Genomic DNA, 27,985 nt, shown 5'->3' with positions numbered 1-27,985 from the left:
ACAGTTCCGTATTACTGATATTCGACTGAAAAACTAAGGCACAGCAGCACTGTAGAAGTATAAACACACACTTGCCAAGGAGTGTCTGTTTTGACTTCATTACTAGCAATAAAGTGGAAAACACTGCCTCATTATAAGGAAGCAGCCCCATAAAGGCAATACGAGATCCATAAATTGGATAATGACATGCTATTTACTAGCTCTTAAAAATACTGAAAGTGTGATAGGTACCCCTATATGGTGTTTGGTCAAAATATCGAGTTGTTAATATCGAGATGCAGAAATATCGGAAAAGAAATATTGTAATACAAAAATATCATGATGCAGAAATATCATTGTCAAGAATATCGATTTTTCAGGTGAGTAATATAGTTTTCAAGAATATCATTGTTGCTAATATTGTTTTCAATCAAATAGTTGTAAAATAGATTATTTTTTAATGTTCTTTATGTGTGTTTATATATTAATTTTAGGTTTTATTATTATTTGTTTAATTGTTAATATTTTTTAATAAAGTTTAATTATAAGTGATTTGTAATCTTTTAATTTAATTGCTAATAATTTATATTGTTGCAGCGAGTTGTTAGGTTTGTGGGGTGTAGAGTGGGGAGTTAAGTATAATTAACAGTTAATTATTAATTTAATTGCTTATTAATTATGGTAATTGTGTATTAATTGTATATGTTTTAATTATATATGCTATACAGGCTGCTGGGTTCGTAGGGGTATTAGGTGGGAAGTTAAGTAATATTTAGTTAGCTAACAATTAATTTATTATTTTAGTTGATTACTAATAATTGTATTTTTAAAGTTATATATTCGGTCTAGGCGGCTGGGTTTGTAGGGGTATAGGGTGGGAAGTTTATTATTACTTATTACATTATTAATTAATATTTAATTTATTAATTATGTTAATTGTGTTACATGTATTTGTTTACTTTATTTTAAATGTGAGCTGCTAGGTTTGTGGGTGTAGTGTGGTAAATTAAGTAATACATAAATGTTTTGAAATTGATAATTAATATATTGTTTACTAATCAGATTAATTTGTTTTTTATTTTTATATATACTTATTGTTTTATTTATCAAAGTTCATATTAAGAGTTTTATATTTGTTACCTTGTAATAGGGGTACGTTTTATGTATGTTATGTGTTTGAAGTGAAGTACTTTCCCTACTGTTGTACAGACTGGAGTTGGAATAGTAAATGTTACCCTTATGAAGTCCAACGCTTTCCCTACTTTTGCATAGACTGGAGTGGGAATAGTACATTTTACCTCTTTGAAGTCCAACGTTTTCCCTACTCCTGCACAGTCTGGAGTGGGAATAGTAAATTTGACCCCTTCGAAGTCCAACGATTTCTCTACTGTTCCACAGACTGGAGTGGAGATAGTACATTTTACCCATCCGGAGTATGGAGTGGAGATAGTAAATTTTACCCATCCGGAGTCCAACGCTTTCCCTGCTATTGCACAGACTGGAATTTCTTTAAAAAAACATTTTTTGTAAAAGTCTTATTGAATTATTTATTTTTTTAACATTTATTGAAATTTGCAATACGGTTGCTTATTTGCTGCCCAGGGACCGGATGGGGCCTGGGCCGTACTTCCTCAGGCTGTTGTTGATGAGAGAGATGCAGCAAAGTTCACTATCCGTTGTGAACTTGACCCGACCGGCTCTCTGGGCATATCAGTTTTATTGACAGCAGCCCTGAGGCGCCACTCTTGGTGGAGGACGTATGGCTTTTCGGGGGCTGTCTATGCCTCTCTTATGGACATGCCCTTTCATGGCACCTGTCTCTTCGGAGACGAGGCTGATTTAGTGCTAGAGTGCTTCAAGGACAGTCAGGCTTTGACCAAGTCCATGGGTATTTCTATGGCTTCATGTTACCCTCAATTCACCTTTCGCTCCTTTCATGTCTATGTGAGGGGGCATCCAGCCACACCAATACCCTTGCAGCCAATGTGCATGCTTCCTTGCCTCTATGCGGACGCTGTATCCAGATCCCTGTGGTTCAAGCAGCCAGTGGTCTGCTCAGTCAACCACCCCCCAACAGCTGCAACCGCCAAACCCTGCTAATCTGCCTTCTTATCAATATGGGCACCAAGATGGTGGCATGATTCGCCAACATCTGCCCCACTGGCAGTCCATAACATCGGACAGGTGGATTGGGCAAATTGTCCGAAGGGGCTACTCCTCCCTCTTCATGACAACCCTTCCCTCTATGCCATCAACTCTAGACTGGCTGACGGATGATCATCTGTGCCTTCTCTGCAAGGAAGTTACGGCTCTCTTGGCCAGAAAAGGGTCATTGTTTTTATTCCCGCTACTTCCTGGTGCCCAGAAAGGACGGAGGCCTTCGTCCTGTCCTGGACCTACTACCCCCACAACTACTTCCCCAAGAAGGAGAAGTTCAGAATGCTAATGTTAGTTCATGTCCTGTCTGCTCTGGACCCAGGAGACTGCATGGTATCTTTGGACTTGCATGACGCATATTTCCACATTCCCACCCTGCCTGCCCACCACATTACCTGCGGTTCAAGGTCAGCCACAAGCATTTTCAGTTCACTGTGCTTTCTTTTGGCCTTACCTACTCCCTTGGCTGTTCACCAATGTGATGGCAGCGGTCGCAGCTCATCTGCAGAGATCATGGGTGCCAGTCTTTCCCTAGTCTGTTGTCTCCAACCTCCAGACTACAACAGACTTTCTGCACTCACTGGGGTTCACCATCAACATACTGAAGTCACACCTGACTCCCTCTCAGACGAACCCTTTCATCAGAGCCGTTCTGGACACAGTGCAGTTTCATGCTTATCCTCCTGAACGGCAAGTCCAGGATAATCAAGCTATGATACCGATGTTTCAGCCTCTATCCTGAATTTTGGTGAGGCAGACCTTGAGACTTTTGGAACTCATGGTTTCCTGCATCCTGTTGGTGACTCCTACCTGATGGCATATGCAGGCTCTGCAGTGAAACTTGAAGTTCCAATGGGCACATCATCAGGGGAATCTCTTCGACATGGTCCAGATCTTGAAAAAACTACGAAAGATCTTGCAGTGAAGGCTCACGAAACACATTTAGGTCAGAGGTAGACCCCCCTCCCTTCCCCAACCAGATTTCACAGTAGTTACAGATGTGCAGGGCTCGAAAATTCCACTCGACCGCTCGCATAGTCGAGCTAAATTTAACACGGTTGAGTTGTTTTTAGGTCCTACTCACCCTTTCTGGCGAGTAGGAAAACAAACCAACTTTTGTCCTCTGTCTGTGAAAACGGAGCAAATGTGACAAGATAACAAAATTTAAAGGCACTTTTATTGCTCACAATGTTAAAGAGCAATAAAGAGGCCTTTAAATCTTGTTATCTTGTCACATTTGCTCCGCTTTCAGAGACGGAGGTCAAGTAGGTTGAAGTGAGGTCGAGGAAATTTTTTAAGGTACTAGTCCTGCAGGCCGAGTACCATTTTTGGGATTTTTCGAGCCCTGGATGTGTCACTTCTGGGATGGGGCGGCCATCTAGGAAAGGTGGAGATCAGAGGGTTCTGGCTCTCTAAACGCCAAGGCGGACTAACTCAGACGTTGATGCCTAGCGAATCACGAATGTTGTCTCCATATGGAGGTTGCGCTAGGTCTCTTTCAACAGTGGGGAGAGCCTTGGTTAGATCTATTTGCCTCTGCAGAAAACACGCAATGTTAGTACGTCTGCATGCTGGAGTTTCGAGGCGGTTCTTGCTTTGAGACGCTTTTCATTTCGAGTGGAGCACCAACCTCCTCTGCGCCTTTCCACCCATATCATTTCTCCCAGAGTTCTCAAGAATATCAAGAGGGACCGGGCCCAAGTCATTGTTGTGGCTCTGGATTGGGCATGGAGAGTCTGGTATCCCGAATGACTGAGCATGGCCATCGATCCTCCGATCAGGCTGTCCATTCGAGAAGATCTTCTGTCGCAGCAGGGGAGGGTTCTCCACCTGAATATGTCCATTCTCACCCTTCTTGCATGGAGATTCAGCAGTGGTGGTTGACAGCTTTGAGCCTTCCTCCCGAAGTCTGTAACACCATTTTAGCTGTTAAGCGTCCCTCCACCAAGACGGTATATACCTGCCACTGGAAAATATTTGTGGCATGGTGTGCAGAAACATCCATTGATCCCTTTTCTGCCACCCTTTCTGAGGTACTACTTTTCATTCTTTCCTTTGCCCAGCAGGGCTGTGCTCTGGGAACTCTTAGGGGCTATCTTTCAGCTCTTTTGTGGTTACCTGACCTACCCTCCCTCCACAAATCTCCTATTGTACATGTTTCTGAAAGGGTTTTTTCATCTTTTTCCTCCTTCGCCATTTATCATGCCTCAGTGGTACCTTAATCTGGTCTTAACCTTCTTGATGTGTGGTCCTTTCGAGCGTCTCCATGAGTGTTCCCTCAGGCTTCTTACGATCAAAACAGTCTTCTTTGTGGCTATTACATCTGCTCGAAGAGTGAGTGAGCTGCAGGCCTTGTCATCTATGCTGCCTTACTTCTCAATCTACTCTGACAAACTGGTGCTTCGCGCAAGAGCCTCATTTCATCAGAAAGTTGTCATTCCATTACACATAGGTCAATCCATCCCGCTGCCTACTTTTTACGCTCCTTCACATCCCTCCAAAGAACAGGAGCGACTTCACCGTTTTAACCCACAAAAAGCTTTATCATTCTGCCTTGGCCACACACGAGTTCCAGGTAGACAACCAACTATTCGTGGAGTATGTTGGTGCCAAGAAAGGTCAGGCTGTGTACAAATGGAACATCTCCAGATGGGCAGTGCTCTGCCTCAAAATCTGCTACCCATTGGCCAAGAAGTAACCTCCTGAAGGCTTGCAAGCTCATTTCTCCAGAGCTAAAGCTGCAACCACTGTGCTAGCCTGCGGAGTTCTGGTCCAGGATACCTGCGAGGCAGCAACATGGGCTTCCTTGCCCATGTTCACCAAACATTACTGCCTGGACAGTCCAGTCGATAGGGATGCGCATTTTGCCCATTTAGACCGGCGGGACTTGCGTGTATGAAATTGGTCTGCAGACCCACCGCCGGGGATGGTATTCTTCGGGTATCTATGCTGAGGTAAGGAATCATTTGCGGCTAGAGGCCTCTATCAGATAAACACGTTACTTACCTTCAGTAATGCCTTATGTGGTAGCACCTATATCTACCCATTCTTCCTGCTCTGCAAACGAATTTCTAGGGACACGGTTTCTCCCTTTCAGGGCCCTAGTGTTCCACACCAGTGATCAGTGTTCGTCATGGCTCCGTGCTTCTGGCTTGGAAAGTCATGAAAAGAAACTGATATCAGTGAACCAGGGTGGTGCCTATGTAGGTGCCGTGGACGTCTAGTATGGGCGCTCAGTGGTACTGCTCTTGAAAATATTCCGTATCCGGTTCCGACCACATTATGTGGATACGACTGTACATGGTACAGTCGCAAACTCCCACACCCCACAGCACTAGCTCCTATTGTTAAATGGGAGTTTGTGAACATCCCTGCACTGCGTGGCATGCACCTTAACCCCAACCAGGGGTGCCTGGCACACGGTGCAGGGACGTTCAGGGAGGCATCATAGGTGCCCCCCCAAGTACAGATGCGGAGGGCCAGGTGGGAAGGAGGCCCTACTAGGAGCCCCCAATGTCGTTTCCTGACAGCCTTTCCATTTCTCTTTGGGACTTTATTCTTCCGTGATGTATTTTAACACAATGTTGTGTGACACTCATAAAAGAACAGCAGTGTGTCACGTGCATTCTTTGATTATCAACTATTCAAGCCCATCATTCTGCTGGACCTTTTTCCCTCTGCCAATGTTTTCTCACCACTGTCTTCATCACAGAAATCCGCAAAGTAGTCACTGACTCAGATTTCAGGTTGACTGCCGTAAACAAATTCTCAGCTGCCGCTTCAGAGTCATTGTTGGTGCTAGTGTAAGGGGCAACTTTTTCAATCTCTTCACAATCTTTTCATCTAACTTTGATAAGGGGCCCTTATGTCAAGAGCAAACAAAAAACTGAAAGCACATAACTGCAATAAACAAGGTTCACTCATGTTCGTACTTCACAGATGATCTAGCAATAGGAGTTAGAAAAACACGCGGTAGCAAGAGCTTTTTCCTTTAATCTATTACAAGTGGCTTTGTTAATAACTGATAGAGGCTTCTCTTTCAACTTGAACAGGATAAGCGGTGCAGGGAGAATTCCACCAGTCTTTTTTCAGTGGTTTTAGTTTATAGCTGTGACCCTTACCTAATGTTTGCCATCCTTCCACTGCCTTTCAAGGTTCTTAATATCACAGTTCACTGCAACCAGTGCATTCAACTTGTCCAGTATTCTTTCTGGATGTTTTCCCATCTCTAAATGTCAGAAAGGAGTCCAAGCCAGTGTGTCTTTATTTGCAGTCCTTGCACAACCAGATTTTCAGGTTCCTTCTATGACAACCTGAGCTCCCTACCACCAGATTCCTCTAACTTCTTTTTAGCCATACTCTATCAAATGGCAATTTGCAAGGAAACAGCAATGATCATTACATTATTCTAGGGTTGGAATTACAGTTAAAAACAAGGCCGGCTGTGCAGGATATACTGTACAAGTACAACTGAAATCAATAGCATGTTCTAAAAAAGTGCAACCATGTAGGGTTCTTCATGGCAAGTTTTGTGCAGATCTATCAAGTCAGAGACCCAGGACTCCCAGAAGTGACCTTTTCCATTTTAACTCCTATAAGATTCATTGTTCCTCAATACATTGAAATCGGCTGAATAGAATTTATTTTTTCTGAAGGAAGTACCTTTGTGTGGTTTGGTGTTAGTCGGTTAGGTAGTTTTTGAGAAATTAGCGTCTACCAAGTGTTGCTGTCTGGGAATGAATATTTTACATTTTAGAGTATCTGGGTCATTAATTTGCAGAGCCGTAGAAGAGTCATGAATCCAATTATAAAATATAAATCAACACCATTAAACTAGGGAGCTCTTTCTCCTGGCAACCATTGCAGATTTGCGAATCTAGCAGCGAATTCGCAAATCCACTGTACTTTGGTTAACTGGCTGTCACAGAAACATTTCTGTTGTGGCCGCCATTACCCAACAAAGTGCAGCGAGCATCATGTTGAGATAATTAACAAGTAAAAGTGCATAGGGGGGCAGGGTGAGTATGCCCTGAAGTCCAGTGCCATGTGGAGGGCCCAAAGCAATAAAAGACGAATAAAAGAATATACTTTAATTGCGAGCCCTCCCTGGGCCTCAGGATTCATTAATTTAGTATAAGATTCTTGAATCTTATAAAAAAAATGAAAGTATTCCTTGCGCTACTGCTGCACTTTGCCAACAGCCACCCATGGGGTTTGGTTGCATGCAGTGGGGTTGGATCTGGGCCTGGCCACAGTCTTGGCCCTTTGGCCAATGCCTGTGCAACTGGGGTTGGCCCACCGCAGAGGGTTACATGCAGGGACTAGCCGGAGCCTGGGCTCTGCAGCTAACCCCCAACTACGCACAGCCTGCTCACGGTTGAAGGCCGCGCGCAGCTGAGGTTGGGTGCAGAGGCCTGGGTGCAGGGTCTTGCCCGGGCGGGGCGCCATTGCCAACATCCAGCTGCACACATGTGAATGCCATGCACAGCCCAGTTGGCTGCCTATACAGATTGTTAGGCGCAGGGAACTCTTGGATGTGAGATTTGATTTTTTTTTTAATTAAATGCACTGGAAAAATGGAAGGTCAAAGTGAAGATATGGTTAGCTTTGGTCACAACAACCCACTGGAAGTTTTTTTTTTTAAACTCACCAAAAACACAGTTAAAGTGTAGGTATGGTCATGAATTGAAGCTGAAGAAAACATTCATAAGCTATGTTTAGGAGCAGGATCTCTAACTCGCTACAGCCAAGCAAACCATAACTCACATACGAATTACAGTGCTTATGGCCTCCCAATATTCATACAAATAACACCAAAAAGCAAAATGTAGTGAAACACTTCATAACCACACTAATAAATTATACTCCATTCATAATCCTCTCTGTCAGAGTGGTAAGTATAATGTGATGTGTACTCTTACGTGTGAGGATTCATCACATTTGTAATTACATCTGTTTTATTAAGGGTCCGGTCATGAGCATTGTATTTGGTTTGTGAGTTAAGGTTTGCATGGCTGTTGCAGAAATTATGGATTGTGTTAACTAAAATTTCTTAACTGAATATATATTTATCGTAAATGGATATTCTGAAAGTCTGGCATGTGAATGAACCTTCTGGGCCTATTTTGCACTCCAGGTTTAGCTAACTGCTACTTATAACAGTGCATTTCCTGTGAGTCTCACATTTCATGTGGAATTCCAGTATAGGTTCACACCTTTGGTACTTTGATCATTGACTAGTTTGGGAACATTCAAATGTGTTTTTGTGCATTTCCTACATTTCAAGTAAAGATGGTTTCCTTTACACACTTCCATAGTCAAATGGTTTTAGGAAACCAAAAAGGATCTGTCTCAACTATGGATGAAGTCCAACACATGTTTACTAGTTGGTTGAATAATTGAATAACTATATCGAATAAAGTTGTTCTAAATTGAATACTCTTAGGCAGATGAGCAAAATCCAAGCTCAGATTGAGGCACAGACTGTGATTGTGGGGGCATCCCAGATAGGGATGAGCAGTAAGGGCATTTAAAGAGTTGCTACTTTCACGGAGGATGAGATATGCCCAAGGAGTCAGGAACTTGTACATTTGAAGAGCTGGTTCTTGAACAGACTAAATACAGGGAAACAAATGTCAGCAGTTGTTCAGAAGTTCAAGATTCAGCAGTTGTTCAGAAGTTCAAGATTTTTTCTGTTGAAGAGATTCATTTTAAAGGGGCCAAAGCTTCAAGACCATTGGTATTAAATAGACGTAACGCTGTTGTAGAATTAGAGATATTGTATTGTATATTTATATTTCGAAACATTGTTTCATAATCAAAATAGTATACATCAGTTAAGAAAATCTTAAAATAAAAATAAAACGCACATAAGACTAACAATAAATAACATTAAATATTCATAAAATCAATCAAGGAGGTGTAAAATCATTATCACCATCAACTACTTTATTACAGTCGATAGGCCATAAAAGTGCAACAAAAAAGACAATACAATAAAACACAGTCTCAAATGCATGGGCTCGAGACACCAGAGTCCACAACCACAATTGCAACTCCAAGTTATTACTGTTACTTACACCCAAAAAAGATAAACCAAGTGATGATGAATTTAATGAATTACAGTATTAAAAGTAGGACACAATAAAACCACATATAAAACAAGCATTAGAAATGCAATAGGTCTCGGATTTATTTGAGTTAGAGGTAATGGCATTGTAAATGGCAATGTCTTTTATCCATGTGTTATGGAGTGTATGCATGTGGTGTGTAGTAGAAATATGTGGGTTGGATTGGAATTGTATCAATGGTGGCATGCTGCCCTTTAGATGAATATGTTTAAAAGTGAAGTGCACCATACCGCGATTGCTACAATAGTTTATTGTGGATGCGTTAATAATTGATATGTGCACTGATGGCTGTTGGTGTGTGTGCCTGTAGAAATTGTTCACTGATGGCTGGTGGTGTGTGTGCTTGGTGGAAGTGTGCACTGCTGGCTGGAGGTGTGTGTGCCTGGTGGAAGCGTGCACTGACGGCTGGTGGCGTGTGTGCCTTGTAAAAGCGTGCACTGACGGCTGGTGGTGAGTGCGCCTGGTAAAAGCGTGCACTGACAGCTGGTGGTGAGTGCGCCTGGTAAAAGCGTGCACTGACGGCTGGTGTTTGTGTGCCTGGTGAAAGTGTGCACTGATGGCTGGTGGTGTGTGTGTGATTGGTGAAAGCGTGCACTGACGTTTGGTGTTGTGTGCCTGGTGGAAGCCTGCACTGATGCCTGGTGGTGTTTGTGCCCGGTGAAAGCGTGCACTGATGGCTGGTGGTGTTTGTGTCTGGTGAAAGCGTGCACTGATGGCTGGTGGTGTGTGGTGGTGAGTGTGTGGTGGTGTGTGTGTGGTGGTGTGTGTGGTGGTGGTGAGTGTGTGGTGGTGAGTGTGTGGTGGTGAGTGTGTGGTGGTGAGTGTGTGGTGGTGAGTGTGTGGTGGTGAGTGTGTGGTGGGTGAGCGGTGGTGAGTGTGTGGTGGTGAGAGTGTGTGTGGTTGGTGTGTGTGTGGTCTTATGTGTGTGGTCTTATGTATGTGTGTGTGGTGGACTTAGTTTGAGTGTTCGTATCCTGTTCACCCTGCACACTCACACACTGTTCACTCTGCAGTCACACTCACTCTGCAGTCACTCTGCAGTCACTGTCACTCTGCAGTCACTCTGCAGTCACATTCATTCTGCAGTCCCTCTCCAGTCACACTCACTCTGCAGTCACTCTCCAGTCACACTCACTCTGCAGTCACACTCACTCTGCAGTCACACTCACTCTGCAGTCACACTCACTCTGCAGTCACTCTGCAGTCACACTCACTCTGCAGTCACACTCACTCTGCAGTTACACTCACTCTGCAGTCACTCTGCAGTCGCACTCACTCTGCAGTCACACCTACTCTGCACTCGCACTCACTCTGCACTCACTCTGCACTCGCACTCACTCTGCACTCACTCTGCACCTGCACTCACTCTGAACTCACTCTGCACCTGCACTCACTCTGCACTCACACTCACTCTGCAGTCACTCTGAACTCACTCTGCACCTGCACTCACTCTGCACCTGCACTCACTCTGCACCTGCACTCACTCTGCACTCACTCTGCACCTGCACTCACTCTGCACTCACTCTGTACTCTCCACTCACTCTCTCTGCACTCACTCTGCACTCACTCTGTACTCTGCACTCACTCTCTCTGCACTCACTCTGTACTCTGCACTCACTCTCTCTGCACTCACTCTCTCTGCACTCACTCTCTCTGCACTCTGCACCCGCACTCACTCTACACTCACTCACTGTGCACCTGCACTCACTCTGCACTCACTCTGCACTCAACAGCACTCTGCACTCTGCCCTCAACAGCACACATCACTCTGCCCTCAACAGCACACAGCACACAGCACTCTGCCCTCAACAGCACACAGCACTCTGCCCTCAACAGCACACAGCACTCTGCCCTCAACAGCACACAGCACTCTGCCCTCAACAGCACTCTGCACTCAACAGCACTCTGCCCTCAACAGCACTCTGCACTCTGCCCTCAACAGCACTCTGCACTCTGCCCTCAACAGCACTCTGCACTCTCCCCTCAACAGCACTCTGCCCTCAACAGCACTCTGCACGCTGCCCTCAACGCACTCTGCCCTCAACAGCACACAACACTCTGCCCTCAACAGCAAACAGCACTCAACAGCACACAGCATTCTGCACTCAACAGCACACAGCACTCTGCACTCAACAGCACTCTGCACTCAACAGCACACAACACTCTGCACTCAACAGCACACAGCACTCTGCACTCAACAGCACACAGCACTCTGCACTCAACAGCACACAGCACTCTGCACTCAACAGCACACAGCACTCTGCACTCAACAGCACACAGCACTCTGCACTCAACAGCACACAGCACTCTGCACTCAACAGCACACAGCACTCTGCACTCAACAGCACACAGCACTCAACAGCTCTCTGCACTCAACAGCACTCTGCACTCAACAGCACTCAACAACACACAGCACTCAACAGCACACAGCACTCAACAGCACACAGCACTCAACAGCACACAGCACTCAACAGCACACAGCACTCTGCACTCAACAGCACACAGCACACAGCACTCTGCACTCAACATCACACAGCACTCTGCACTCATCACACAGCACTCTGCACTCAACATCACACAGCACTCTGCACTCAACAGCACACAGCACTCTGCACTCAACAGCACACAGCACTCTGCACTCAACAGCACACAGCACTCTGCACTCAACAGCACACAGCACTCTGCACTCAACAGCACACAGCACTCTGCACTCAACAGCACACAGCACTCTGCACTCAACAGCACACAGCACTCTGCACTCAACAGCACACAGCACTCAACAGCTCTCTGCACTCAACAGCACTCTGCACTCAACAGCACTCAACAACACACAGCACTCAACAGCACACAGCACTCAACAGCACACAGCACTCAACAGCACACAGCACTCAACAGCACACAGCACTCTGCACTCAACAGCACACAGCACACAGCACTCTGCACTCAACATCACACAGCACTCTGCACTCATCACACAGCACTCTGCACTCAACATCACACAGCACTCTGCACTCAACAGCACTCTGCACTCAACAGCACTCTGCACTCAACAGCCCACAGCACTCAACAGCATACAGCACTCTGCACTCACCAGCACACAGCACTCTGCACTCAACATCACACAGCACTCTGCACTCAACATCACACAGCACTCAACAGCACACAGCACTCAACAGCACACAGCACTCAACAGCACACAGCACTCAACAGCACACAGCACTCTGCACTCAACAGCACACAGCACTCTGCACTCAACAGCACACAGCACTCTGCACTCAACATCACACAGCACTCTGCACTCATCACACAGCACTCTGCACTCAACATCACACAGCACTCTGCACTCAACAGCACTCTGCACTCAACAGCACTCTGCACTCAACAGCACTCTGCACTCAACAGCCCACAGCACTCAACAGCACACAGCACTCTGCACTCACCAGCACACAGCACTCTGCACTCAACATCACACAGCACTCTGCACTCAACATCACACAGCACTCTGCACTCAACAGCACTCTGCACTCAACAGCACTCTGCACTCAACAGCACTCTGCACTCAACAGCACACAGCACTCTGCACTCAACAGCACACAGCACTCTGCACTCAACAGCACACAGCACTCTGCACTCAACAGCACACAGCACTCTGCACTTAACAGCACACAGCACTCTGCTCTCAACAGCACTCTGCACACACTCTGCACGCACTCTGCACGCACTCTGCATGCACTCTGCACGCACTCTGCACGCACTCACTCACACTCTGCAGTGTAAATCTTCCGGGCTTTTGAGGGTTGGCAAAGTGAGTGCCATAACACTGGATAATAAATACAATAACTGTGGTTAGAAGCAGCATGTGTGTGGAACGAGGCGCTACACCAAAATAAACTATTTATTGCAAGTATATAAACAATAACATTTTGACTGTCAGTGTAAGTCTCTTGCTGGAACTACAGCCCCAACAAAAAATAAACCTTTCGGCAGTTAAAAGTCTCATCTGCGTCTAGCTTGCTTTCTGTGACCAGACACACGTTTTTCAGACACACGTGTATTGGATCTTATTGAGTTATCCCCTCTGCTCGTGAACATTGTAAATTGTACCCTCTCTTCTCTGTGTGCTACTATGTCCTGTATTTTTCTTCTTCCTAAATGTCTTTATTGTTATCACTGTGCTGCTCTCTGCAAATTTATAAAGCGCTCTGATACCCGTCAAGTTTGCGCTATAAAAAACGATCAAATAAATAAATACTTGCATGAAGCCGTGTTTTAAATCTAGTGTCCGAGATATATTTTGTTAAGTTAATTTCGGAAAAAACATTACGAGTCATTGCCTGTAGGAGTTCTTTTACTCTTGCAGAAGCAAAGCTGCACCACGCCACATCTTGAGAGACGGGAGTGACATGCAGCATACAAACGATATACTGTGGTTTAACTAAGCAAGGGACGGGTGCTGGGGGTGAAACGTGCTGAGAGATTTTTATTATGTGGAAAAGAAAGGACAAGACATTAGTAAACATCTGGACAATTAATATTGCAAATCTAGGCAGATACACTAATGATCTGTAACGTTACTCAAGGCTCCAGTACAAACAAGAATGTTCCACTCATAAACCAGCTCTTCAAAGGCAAACACTTACACATGAAAGGATGCAGACGAACGCGCGCCCACCAAACTCACTGCAGACTGGTAAACGCGCCCCGACCATCTGGATTCTATTACCGCGGCACCCTGACAGCTCGTAATTGACAATTTATTACACTCCCCTGCGCATAACCGCACAGAATATGCAGGAAGTGCCGAACCTGAAATCCATATGGCCTATTGCGTTAAGGCTACTACAAACACAGCACCGCGAGGACCAATTACCATGCAGATGGCAAAAAAAACTACCGAAAAATCTCGCGCACTGAGGAATTTTTCCTACACTATTCTGAACCCCTTAACAAAACCGCTCGGAGCTCTGCCCCACTTCTGACAAAGTGGTGACGTAGGCCGAGCCCTAAAAACCAGGAGCCAGCCCAGCTAAAAATAAGGGAGGTTTTATCAGCTGTGCCCTATACCGATATTACTTATTTTTAGAAGCAACCCTATAGTTTTCTCACTAGCGCGGGTTGGGTCTCATCCAGGGCAGGCTCTAGGCAGTACTGATAGTACTGATCTTTTATCCTCAAGAACATGAGTGTTAATGAACCTGTTGCTGAACACCCCTGCAATCAGGCAAGTTTGTCCTCCCGCTAGCTCTGTACCAGTTCCTTTGGGGAGACTGTAACGTAGGCTTCCTCAGGGGAATGCCATAGACTCGCTCTTACCATGATCTGAAAGGTGTCCCTAACATTGGCTAGCCACAGCAATTTTCCAGCACCATGCAGGGTCAGAACCTCCTTTAGCTCATCCCGGTCAATCAATCAATCAATCAATCAATCAGAACATTTATAGAGCACGCTACTCACCCGCGAGGGTCCCAAGGTGCTGGGAGAGGGGGGGGGGCGTTACTGCTCGAAGAGCCAGGTCTTGAGGTGCTTCCTGAAGGAGAGATGGTCCTGGGTTAGTCGTAGGTGGGTGGGGAGGGTGTTCCAAGACTTGGCCGCTAGGTAGGTGAAGGATCTTCCTCCGGTGGTGGATCTGCGGATCCGTGGGACGGTAGCGAGGGCGAGGCTGGCGGAGCGGAGCTGGCGGGTAGGCGTGTAGAACGTGAGGCGGTTGTTGAGGTATTTGGGGCCCAGGTCATGGAGAGCTTTGTGAGCGTGGGTGAGGAGTCTGAACGTGATCCTCTTGCTGACGGGGAGCCAGTGCAGGTCCTTCAGGTGGGCGGAGATGTGGCTGTGTCGGGGGATGTCCAGGATGAGACGTGCAGATGCGTTCTGTATGCGCTGAAGTCTTTTCTGTAGTTTGACAGTGGTCCCAGCATAGATGGCGTTCCTGTAGTCCAGGCGGCTGGTGACGAGGGCCTGGGTGACCGTCTTCCTGGTTCCGGTGGGGATCCAGCGGAAGATCTTACGGAGCATGCGGAGGGTGTTGAAGCAGGAGGATGTTACAGCGTTGACTTGCTTGGTCATCGTGAGGGAGGAGTCAAGGATGAAACCCAGGTTGCGTGCGTGGTTCGTGGGCTTGGGGGGGGGGGTGCACAGAGCCGGGGGCCACCAGGAGTCGTCCCAGGCAGAGATGGATGGGCCGAGGATGAGGACTTCCGTCTTGTCTGAGTTCAGTTTCAGACGGCTGAGCTTCATCCATTCCGCGATATCTTTCATTCCGTCCTGGAAGCTGGCTTTGGCGGTGGCGGGGTCGTTGGTGAGGGAGAGGATCAGTTGGGTGTCGTCTGCGTAGGAGATGATGTTGAGGTTGTGTTTGCGTGCGATGGCTGCGAGGGGGCTCATGTAGACATTGAAGAGGGTGGGGCTGAGCGAGGAGCCTTGGTGTACGCCGCAGATGATCTTGGTGGGTTCTGCGTGGAAGGGCGGGAGACAGACTCTTTGGGTTCTGTCGGAGAGGAAGGAGGTGATCCATTCCAGGGCCTTTCCTTGGATCCCGGCGTGGTGGAGGCGGGTTGTGAGGGTGTGGTGGCAGACCGTGTCGAATGCGGCCGATAGGTCGAGGAGGATGAGGGCGGCAGTTTCCCCATTGTCCAGCAGGGTCCTGAGGTCATCAGTGGCTGCGATGAGGGCGGTCTCGGTGCTGTGGTTCGCTCTGAATCCGGACTGTGATGGGTTGAGGGAGCAGTTGGTCTCGAGGACGGCGGTGTGCTGCTTGTTGACGTTTTTTTCGATGACTTTTGCGGGGAAGGGGAGGAGCGAGATGGGGCGAAAGTTCTTGAGGTCTGTGGGGTCAGCGTTGGGTTTCTTCAGGAGGGCGCTGATGTCCGCATGTTTCCAGCTCTCCGGGAAGGTGGCGGATGCGAAGGAGTTGTTGATGATGTCCCGGAGTTGGGGTGTGATGATGGAGTCGGCTTTGTTGAAAATGTGGTGTGGGCAGGGGTCGGCTGGGGAGCCCGAGTGGATGGTGTTCATCGTGCGGGTGGTGTCTGCTGTGTTGACCGGTGTCCAGGTGCTTAGGGTGGTGGTGGGGGGCGTCGGTTCGGTGGCAGGGTATGTGTTCTGAACGCCGAAGCTGCCGTGGATGTCGGCGATCTTGCGGTGGAAGAATGTGGCGAGAGAATGACAGAGGTCTTGTGATGGCGCAATGTCGTTGTTGCTGGCGTTGGGGTTGGAGAGCTCTTTCACGATGTTGAAGAGTTCCTTGCTGTAGTGGGTGTTGTTGTCCAGACGATCTCTGAAGGATGGCCTTTTGGTGGTGCGGATCAGCTGGTGGTGTTTGCGGATGGCGTTCTTGAGGGCTGTCATGTTTTCCGTTGATTGGTTGTGGCGCCAGGCTTTCTCGAGGGCACGGCAGGATTTCTTGGAGACTTTGAGATCGTTGTTGAACCACGTGACTTTCTTGCTGTCGGGGTTGCTTGGAGGGTTCTTCAGTGGAGCAAGGGCGTTGGCGCAGTCGGTGATCCACTGTGTGAGGTTGCGGGCTGCCTCATTGGGGTCCGTAGTGTTGGTGGGAGGGTGTTGGCTCAGGGCGGTGGTGAGCAGGTCGGTGGTGATCTTGCTCCAGCATCTTCGGGGGGCTAGTTGCGGGCGGTGGTGGGTCGTTGTTTTCCTGAAGTTGCATTGCAACCAATTCCGGTGACCATAATCGACGCCAGTAAAGTAGGGGTCTGAAGGCAATTTAGTCAGCAATAAGCCTTTCCCCAGGTCTAGGTGCAGTGGTATAAGAACGGTGCTAGAGGGGAAGTCCAAAAAGTTGTCTGGTGAATTAGTTCTCGGCTTTGTGATGTTTCTCAGTAGGCTATGCCCCCACACCCCCATACCTAGCTGAATATCTAGTTTGCATTTTATATATTTCCACAATTGGTCCAATGGGGTTAAAAGAAGAATTCCTGAATAGATTACTTAACCCTCTTGTACTCTGCGCTAGCTTCAGACTAGTTTTATTAATTTGAGCCCCCAATCCATTCTTTCAGTTAAGGTGATCCCCAGGTATTCAGAGACAGATACCCTCTCCAAAGGAGTGCCCTACTGGCTGGGATTGGGGCGGGTATGCTGGTTGAATTTAAGACCATATACTTGTTCTTAAAACAGTTGATCTCAAGTCCCCTACTATCACAGAAGGCCTTGAAGTTGTTGAGAATCCTCTGTATGCCCATTGGTGACTTTGAGGGCAACAGGGTATCATCGGCAAACATCCTTGCTGGTATTTTACCACTTGCTTTCTTGGGTGCATTGTTATCCTTCCCCGCATTCAGCACATCTACGAGTGTGTTTATAAACAGGCAGAAAATGGTGGGTGCTCAAATGTACATGACAGATCATCTCCTGTGAGCTCACCAGGTTCACACACAGAAGGGCACTAATAGGGGCATACACTGGCATTACTCCTGTCATGCCACTAACAACCTGCTTGGCCCTCTATTCATCAGCAACCACTCAGGGGCAATAGTAGCCTACTTGGCCTTCATACAAATTTTTGTTTAGAGTGTCCATACGTGTACCCCCCTCCTTTTTTTCCTTTTTTTCCCACTCTCTCTTTATTATGAATCTACCCTTTTAGCTGTAACATATCAAGTTTTCATTATACTAATGGTATTCTTGGTGGGGATCATATATTGTTGAAATGGACTGTTGTCCGCTTGTGATGTTTACATCCCAGATAATTGCCAGTGTTTCGTGAATAAAAGCACACTTTCCTTATTTCTGTGATACTCCTCCCTCCCCCATTACCCCAGCAGACAGTGTACATGTAACATATCACTTTGTATACATTATTGTTCCCCTTTTCGTTTGTCGTTTGTATGATCATAATAAAAATAAATAAAAAAGAAAAGGATGGGTGCAAGCACACACCCCTGCCTTACCCCTCTGTCTATAGATATAGGTGAGGTGAGTTCCACCTGTATGCCGAATCTAATTTGGGCATAATTGCCTTCGTGCAAACGTCTGAGCATATGGCAGAGATAAAGAGGCGCCCACAGATCACTTAGAACGTCCCACAGTTTGCCTCTTGGTACTTGATTGAACACTGGTAGTAAATTAGAGACTGTCACCTTTTGTTGTCACCGTTTTCCAGTACAAGAGTTGTAGCCTGAATATTTGGTTAGCGGTGGACGTGCTTTCCCTGAAACCAGCTTGCAGTGGGCTTAACATTTTATGTTCATCCATCCAGGCTTGGAGACGGGCCAACAACACCCTGGCAAACATTTTCTGACTTACATCGATTAAACGTATGGGCCTATAGTTTGAGGGGAGGAGTGGTGAACCCCTTTTGTAGACTGTGAGAATTTCCACACCCGCCCAAGTGGATGGAATAGCCATTCCCTGCAATATAGCATTAAATAGGATCCAAAAATAGGGGGACCAGATGGTTGGCTCAGACCGAAAGAGGTCCCCAGGAATCTTATCACGGCTAGGTGCTTTGGAAGGGGCAATTTTATTTAGGGCGTTTGGTTTTGTTTTGAAGTGGAGCAATCTCATTTGTTGCATTATTACCCGTGTCCCCCAACCTTTGATACAAGGCCTGAAAGTGATCTTTCTATTTGTCGGCAGCGATATTTGGTTCAATGGCCGGCTTCCCTTCCCTGCTGCCTGTATTCACTATATACAAGAAAGCCTTCATATCGTGGGCAGATAAAGTCTGCTTAAGGGATTCCCACTTATCCAGCTCCCACGCTTTTTTGGCTTCGGTCATACTAGCTCTGTGTAGCACCCTGTTTGCTCTAATTAGGGGCCTGTCTTTGGATTTAATTGCCTCAATTAGGGCTAGCTTAGCCCTCCGGAAGCTGTCCCTGAACCAGGGATGTTTACCCTTTTTAATGGTTGGCTCAGACCGAAAGAGGTCCCCAGGAATCTTATCAAGGCCAGGTGCTTTGGAAGGGGCAATTTTATTTAAGGCATTTGTTATCTCTGTAAGGGTTATCTGCGGAACCTCAGTACAGATGTTTTGCAGTGGAGCAATCTCATTTGTTGCATTATTACCCGTGTCCCCCAACCTTTGATACAAGGCCTCAAAGTGATCTTTCCATTTGTCGGCAGCGATATTTGGTTCAATGGCCGACTTCCCTTCCCTGCTGCCTGTATTCACTATGCACAAGAAAGCCGTCATATTGTGTGCAGATAAAGTCTGCTTGAGGGATTCCCACTTATCCAGCTCCCACGCTTTTTTGGCTTCGGTAATACTAGCTCTGTATAGCACCCTGTTTGCTCTACTTAGGGGCCTGTCTTTGGATTTAATTGCCTCAATTAGGGCTAGCGTAGCCCTCCTGAAGCTGTCCCTGAACCAGGGATGTTTACACTTTTTAAAACCACTTGGGTGTGATGTTGGACTCTGTGTCTGCTCTTTGAGCTATGTAGCCTGCTTGAAAGAACATTGCCTGCCCCCACCCCTGGGCAATGTTATTGGGTTCAGGCATCAAGGCTTCATAGCCATGCACTGTCCTTTCACAAGAGTAGCTGCATCCTGCTTTTTTAATACTTTGCTTGCCCTTATATCCCATTGAAAAATTGAGAATATTAAAAAAGAGGTAACATCAAAAACAAACTTAATTAAAAGTAGAGTCTGGGGGAGAAAAAAGCTTGTTCTGGATTCAAGCATAACCGCCTTGAAGTCTTAAATTTCACCCTCAGTTAGAAATGTTTCAAGTAACAGTTAAAGACTTCACCTGTCTGATTCATACCTGGTCTTGGGAATTTCCTAGATTGAAACTTTACTTCGAATTATCCAAGCTGCATACAAGAATTTAGAGATGGCCACCACCACAATCGAGGTAGTGTCACTTTTGCATATTCTATATGCCTCTACTCTTGACAATAAACAGAGGGCTCTACACATAGGGGCAATCCATTTGGACCTCGGTTCCGCATACAGGGGGCAAAGAAACAACACGTGTTCGCCACTTTCGCTGACATTTGGCAGCATGGACAACACTCAGATTTCTGGTTCGCCTCCCACCATTTTGCCATTGAGGCCGCTACAGGTAAACACCCTTTTCTAAATTGTAGTCATAGGGCTTGTGCCCAATGGGGGCGTATAAAGTCCAGGAACACCTCGTCCTCATACACAGACTTGAGGCGGAGAAATGCACTTGTCAGACTCCCTAGCGATGTGTTGTGATCTCTAGATAATGTCATTAAGGAGAGAGTGGATAGTGGGTACTTGTTAGGGTTTTATCTAAGGTTGTACCAGTATCATCCAGATTCAATGAAATGGCACCTAGAATGGCAAAAGAATGGTAGTCCAGGTCATTGGATTCAGTGTCTCCAGCATCACTGAATTTACCAGTCCGGAAACTTGCCTCTTTCAAGAATCGAGGTGTTGTGTCATTGATGGAGTTCTTGTAGGGTGAGATCTATGCAGTGTTTCATGTCTGCCCATGTGATGCTGAAGATTCTCAGTCATTTTTTAGCTGAGCCATGTTCAGAGCCTTTCTCAGCTGGGAAGCTGCCACACAGTCATGATGGTAAACAGCATCCCTCCTCTAGCACGGAACTTACAGGAGCCATTTAGTAGCTCAATTATTTAATACAGATATGGATGACATTTAGGTGTTTCTAGTTGCTAGAATCAATCTGATCTTTTTGTCTGCCAGTGTGACTCAAGGGCTCAGTTTTGCCATCACTGTTCACAGCTCACGTTATTGCAATAAAAGATGCTGGTTCAGGTATTGATGTGTCCTGCAACTGTGACTGGCACTCTTCTCCTTGCTTTCTATTCTAATATACCTAAATGTGAGACAACATTGAATTATGGGTTTGATATTAAATATGATGGGAAAATAGGCATGGCTAGAATTCCTTTATTTTGCTTCATTTAACACATGTTTTAAAGTGCACAACAGCTGCCTAGTTGTTTATAGTGGAACTATAAAAATTCAAACAATAAAGATATCTCTTTAGGTATATCATATAATTTCATAATTTAACCTTTCCCCTCTCATGCAGCCACTTTCATTTTTGTTTGAGGTTTTCAACATAAACATGTACCTTGCCTGTCTGATAACCTTGTTGGTTTGCTTACTTATTACTGGCATGCAATACATTATTTTTATGTCTTTAATCTGTTTGTTCAATAGATTGTGATGGACATGGAGCTTGATGGGTATGCAAACTTCATGCAGTAGTCATGACACAGGGGATAGGCGGGGTTTAGATTATGAGAATGAGTTAGGAGTATTTGCTAATGAAATCCAGACAAGTATGGAAACACAAAAAGGTAACTAGCTTTCTCTACTCTTTTTTTAGGAGGCATATGTTGAGTACCTGAGGAGCATCAACTACATATCTCAGAACTTGCTGGAAGAAGCAGAAGGAATCGCAGGTATAATGCCAATTTTTGATTTTCACTCTTTGTGACAAACCGCATTTCTGGGTCATAGTAGTTTCTGGTGAGTCCTAGGTATTGCTCATTCTCCACTCATGATGTCCTTCATTGTTTGAGTTTATTTTCATAGATCTTTTCTGTCAGTGGCCTGACACAGCTGTTGTAGCTCCACTAATCTAAACAACAGATAAATTGTCATATTGAGTCCAACAATGTAGACCAACCACAGAGTGCTACAATTTTTAGAAACGACTTTCATATACCTTATTGTTTAAAAGCACTGAGTATATTAGTCATAGGTGGGGAAGAGGAAAGTGTGCTTTACAATCAAACAATTACCGGACTTATGCTGAAGTTCAAATGATTACGGTGGCAAACCTATATGGTGGATGTTATATATCCACTGTTGACAGTGGAGAGAGAGTAAGAACAAGAAGTCTGCAATACAGAACCTTCTTAAGCAGATAAGATGATCTCAACGACCAAACTAAATGTACTCCCGTTCAAGGACAAGTTAGAGCTGCTTAATTACCCTTTGGGATTTACTGCCTTCCATCATTGGACGACAAAGGTAATCTCACCTCCTAAGACATTAACATGCTTCTTTGTGTTGTACATAGATAGGAGCGTTTGGCATTCCACCTGATGATCTGACACTCTGTGTCTCCCTCCTGTTTGAGCTCTGTAGCCTGCTTGAAAGGACATTGTCTGCCCCCACCCCTGGGCAATGATATTGGGTTCAGGCATCAAGGCTTCATAGCCATGCACTGTACTTTCAGAAGAGTAGCCGAGTCCTGCATGTTTAATACTTTGCTTGCCCTTGTATCCCATTGTAAAATTGAGAATATTAAAAAAAAGAGGTAACATCAAAAACAAACTTAATTAAAAGTAGAGTCTGGGGGAGAAAAAAGCTTGTTCTGGATTCCAGCATAACTGCGTTGAAGTCTTAAATTTCACCCTCAGTTAGACATGTTTCAAGTAACAGTTAAAGACTTCACCTGTCTGATTCATATCTGGTCTTGGGAATTTCCTATTTTGATTAGCCCCATGCCCTCCTTCTCGCCCCCCCCCCACACTCTTAGTGGGCTTGTAGTGGTTTGAGAGGTTTATTAAAAATAAATATAGTAAACTTTGTAGTACAGTGCTGTGTCCTTTATATGAGCAGAAAGAATGTTGCAAAACAGACACACATCATACACACTGGAATACTAGATAGCTCCTTACACAAACGCATCTTTTAACCTTTTCTCTTGGGAGCCTAGACCCTGATTGGAGTTATTAACGCTCCACAAAGTTGACCATGAGCAAGTGACAGGATCTGTTTTGTTAAAGTTTAGCCTTAACATAAATAAAAACAAGATACATGGGAAAAGACCGTTTATTGGGCTAAGCTCTAGTAATCTTTATATTTGCCCAAAGTGTATTGACGATTTTGAATAAATCATCTACTATCGTTAAAATAAAAAAATAAAAAATAGCAAACTACATTGTTCCTCAGAAACCGCATTGCTAGACTCTCGGAAATGTGCATCTCTCGCTTATAAAAAAATCTCTGCAGCATGCTGAACTAAATAAGAAGAGCACAATATGTTTTGGATTATAGAATTTCCTAGCTGACATAAAATAAAAGGAACGTTTTCAAGTTCAGTTTTCAGGGACACTGGTGCAAGGATTATGTAAACTAATTCTTCACTTTATTCAATAGCAGCCCTGATTTTAACTAACCAATAAAACACTACATTTTCTATAAGGCACAGGATAAAACTTTAGTCTGCAACAACAAGTGGCAGTCCATAGCCATGTACATATATCTTCCCGACTATCCTCTGCTCCTCTTTCTTTCTGCGAACTAGATTCCACCTTCTCCCTGAACTCATTCCTGGTTTTTTTCACCCTACTCACAACAGTCTCTTCAATCCATACAATCTAATATCAATCCTTATGTCCTCTTCAGAATTTTTGTATCATCATAGTCCATCAGTGGTTGGACCATATATTCATTCCTGAAAGCAATTCATACAAAGACAATATCCTTATCCCTTGTTATTCGAGAGAAAACCACCTACCTACTGTGCAATCTTCATAGGGCTGGGTCATCAAACCGATGTCATCTACGTGTGGGATAATTCTTGCCCTATTCCTTAATAGAATTGAAAATTTTTCTTTACATCAGTTAGGAAATCTTATATTCTATGTCAGGAAGGGAGTCGAGGATTATGCAACTTTAAATTTTACTTACTACCAATGAAGCCACCTGTTCCACAGGTTTGAAGTGGAAATTCTTGAAAGTAGAATCAGATGATCAGTCAGCCATCTTCATGATGTCCTCTCTGCAAGCCCCCAGTGAGAATGCTTTAGGTGCCATGGCTTCCCTAGCTGATTGTGCACCAAACCACAAAAGGCCTGTTTACAATGTCTGGCGAGACACCGTTGCAGTTTCAAACCACCCAACCTCAGGTCGGTGGTTCCAACCGCATTAATACGACATCCATTTTCCAATGGAAGGCCTGCAGCACAAGCTTCCATTGAAAAATGGATGTTTGTGAACATCCCTGCACCGTGTGGCAGGAACCTTGCCTGCCACACAGTGCAGGGATGTTTAGAGGGCACTATAGGTGCCATTGTAGAGGGCCAGGGGCAAGGAGCCGTGCTACTGTCACTTTCCACCAGCGTTTACATGTTGGAAATGCCGACAAGGAATAGCTGACGGAAACAAACATCATAATCCCGACGGTGGAAACGCTGTCATTAAGGATTATGTTGTCTTTCCGACGCACAACCAATGGGTCAGAAACACATTGGAATCCCCCCGCAGGTTTGACTCCAACCAACCGCCATCATCCGAATATGGCAGTCGGACTGTAAACCTACCATGTCGGGCGGAAAGCCTCCCACCGCTGGTGGGTGGCTTTCCACCCAACATCTGTGACAAGGACCTCCGATCAACACGAACACTCGCAACACTGCTGTGTGTAATTTTCAGGAACTGGCATTTTGAAAGTCTGCTAGTATCTAACCATATGAAAAGAGGGAGTTTATTCTCCATGAGATCCCCCTCACATGACAAGTGATAAAATAATTTCCACAGAACCTTCTAAGTCCTATAACACTAGGTCACCTAGATTCTACAAAGAATGACGTTTTCTATCTACAGCACACAGTTTCCTGCTCCAGCCACAAACATATGCTTACATTTTTCCACTCGGGCAATATGTCCTCCAGGATCACCAATATAAGCCACTTCTTCAAGAGGTGCAGAGAAGAGGAGTTGAAATAGCTTGTAACTGCCTTTTGCTAAGGCCCAGAAAATAAGAGCTGCCTCATCTATACCCTTGTTTTCAACATAGACTCCCTCACATACCCCAGGGCTTTTTCCAAGCTTGTGGATAACTGCTCTTCAACCACTGTGTCTGCATTAACATTAGCTGCAATAACAAAAAGGTGATGGATGGAATGCATGAGTTAATCAGCTCCTGACGGTCGCTCAAGTTGCATTCAAGTCATTGTTTTTCACCCACCATGCCGCTCTAGGCAAAGGCCCGCATTATGCAAATCAGTACTGACCCTGCTTATCATTGGAATAGTCTGTCCCAAAGAAGGTGAGGCCCCTCCAGAAGGGACTACAAGCAACCCCAGAAAGGTTTTGCCCTACTGGGTCTTGCCAGTAAGTTGTAGCTTTAGTCCTATAGCACAGTGACCAAAAATCTGGGCATACTCGTCTCACTTGGTGTCAACTGCAACAACAAGGTCATGGAGGGAATGCTCGAATGAATCTCATTCACTGGCAATTGCTCAAGCACATTCCAGTCCATCGCTTTTCGCATCAACATAAGCTGCATTATTGATGCCAAGATGAGTTTTAGCATCAGTATTTACTTCAAGATTGGTTTCGGTATTGGTTCCAAGTGTTTATTTGAAAACGCGGGATTCTCCTTTGTGGTGATGCATTTAGCCTTAAGACTCCTGACATTGAGGCATTCTTCAGAGTTCAGTATGAGTTTTACCATGATGATGCAATGTGCCTTGAAATACACCTCTAACTCCTCAAGCACCAGGTAAAATCTTTGAAATTCTTACAGAACCTCAGCACCATACTCTGAGAAAGCCTCGCCATTCATGTATTTTATATGGGAGAGGTAGACCCAGAAAGCTCCTTTTTACAGGTTTAATTTCTCTGTTAAAAAGAACCCAGTCTCGATCAGCCGGCACCTCCACATTGCACTCTATACAAATCTAAGTATACAGAGAAACGTAAACATATTTTTGTATGCTGTCCTGAGTATAGTTGATTCTTTTTTTAAACAAACTCAAGCTGGATGATAATGTCTTGCATAGAATTGTGTTCTAAAAATGTGAATATACCAATTTCTGTAAAGTCTAGGGTTATGTAGTGATGGTATCATGGGTACAAAATGTACAGGGGCTTTTTTGGGTGGAATTCTAATTTCTGAAATATGCTTTGCTGCTACATGGAGGTCAATTCACACTTGGTTGGTTGGAGAAAGCTACTTTCAAGAACATGGTCTCTGCACAGTGGGGTAATCGAAGCATGGTGACATAAGATTATCGCAATGTGAAGGTCTGCAGCAATGATTATGTGTGAATGTGAAGGAAGTGTCCACTGAGTGGACATAAAACAGCAAACATTTAGGAGGAGTGGTATTGCAACTGTCATTTTACTGACCTTAACTAGACATTGCTCCTTTGACCCTCTGCTTCCATTATCCCTTGATGATCCATTGACACTGCTTTATACTCAACACCAGTGTGTTCCCTAATCATGTAGTTCTTATACCCATGTAGTCCAGATTATGTCCTTCCATACTGTATGTATTTCGATGTAATTAAAAAGTTTTTGTATAATCCTTTCGGGGGGTAGTTACTCTTTATTAATTATGGACCTGTACATTTTTATGTATTGTTGCCTGTCTTTAGCGCACACTTTGAGCCAGAGAGATGTAATATCTGAGCATATGATTCATGTGAATAAAACTCTTGTGTATTACGCACTACTAGGTTGCTGTGTAATGAGGTAACACTTGGGCAATTTGTTTGCACATATAAATGATGAAATTTATTTGACTCTGTCCTTTCTAAACCATTGTTTTTGCATACTAATATAAGTGTAAGCATTATTTATTTTCTTCTTCGCTACTACCTCTATTACAGTTCATGGACAGGGTATATTTTCACACTTATAGACGGTGTGCACTTTAGAAAGGGCTTAAGGTCATCTTTCAGGTATGGCACATTTGTCCATTTCAACATGTTTTGAGGATGGATGCAGGTGCAGTGCTGGCTTTAGCAGGAGTGCTGTGACTGATAATGATTGGTATCTGTTGTAAAAATATAGTGATGTTTCCATCTTTTCTTTTTCCATCTTTTCTTTTTCCCTTCATTTGAAGATGGCAGTAAAGTTGCTACTCCGGACACCCCGAAGATGTTAAAGCTTCTAGAGCAGTGCTTGGAAAGAGCCAAAACTACAGCTGCAAAGCTAGGTGAGTCTGACTGTATTCTGTCCAATAGTCCGGCTGAGGAAGCACGCTATACACTTAAAGTTGACGCTTGTTTGACTTGAGAAATCGAAATACTTAGTATCACATGTGGCCCAGAGGAGTGAGACTAAAGGGAATTGTTTCTGTATATATGGTCCTGGCATATGAGTAATGCTCGGTAAGTGTATGTACATAAAGTGGGGCTCTGACGATCCGGAGAAAGAAGGGTGGGGCTATATGAGGCAAACAATAAGACATTTTTTCCGTCACACCTCTAAGAAGGTAGTTAGGAAAGTAAGGTTGTATCAGGCAGAGGATAAGGAGGGTTTCTTTGAGTTCTTAAATAGGGAAGGAAAAAGGTAAGCAGAAGTGGCACAGGATAAGGGGACCTTTCTTCGAATTATATCTGTGGTATGGGTATGAGACGAATTCTAAGCTAGATTTCTTTGATTTTAGCCCAGGAAAGAGGCATTAGAGGAAGAGAGGCACAGAGTAGTACTGAAGTGCTTTAATAGTGCTTGTTATCACAGTTTCATTTTGTAGCACTGTACATAACATGTGTTGCTTTTATCCAACTGAATGGTACTTTTTTATTTGTATTGGAAGAATGAAGGACCTTGTTGGCCTCTCTATGAATTGATGCCATTGGTTCTGTGGCCTGCAGGCCCCACACATTTAATCAGTGTTGAGCTCTTTAAGCCATCTGGCTGGATACAAGAGGCCTTCTTATTGTAATGTCGTCACACTGGCAATACTGAATGGGGTAAAGGTAGCCCTCGGGGAAATTTCTGCAGCATTGAAGAATATAGGAAGAATGGTGAGGTTGTGTGGCAAAGAATCTAAGAGGGGCTTTTGTATTGTTTTTT

The 27,985-nt window shown here is 45.0% G+C and overlaps 1 protein-coding gene across 1 annotated transcript in view; it reads left to right on the top strand.

Moving 5' to 3' along the window:
- The window catches only part of VPS9D1 (VPS9 domain containing 1), a 287,723-nt gene that overhangs the window by 12,193 nt on the left and 247,545 nt on the right, over positions 1-27,985 (top strand). The window contains exons 2-3 of the mRNA XM_078671009.1: positions 21,546-21,621; positions 27,030-27,122. Coding sequence (XP_078527135.1) covers positions 21,546-21,621; positions 27,030-27,122 — 169 coding nt within the window. The remainder of the gene's footprint in view (positions 1-21,545; positions 21,622-27,029; positions 27,123-27,985) is intronic.

The sequence above is a fragment of the Lissotriton helveticus genome, chromosome 12, assembly GCF_964261635.1.
Source record: "Lissotriton helveticus chromosome 12, aLisHel1.1, whole genome shotgun sequence".
Lineage (NCBI taxonomy): Eukaryota > Metazoa > Chordata > Amphibia > Caudata > Salamandridae > Lissotriton > Lissotriton helveticus.
Note: the sequence above shows the minus strand (reverse complement) of the source record. Positions and strands in the feature narration are given on the sequence as shown.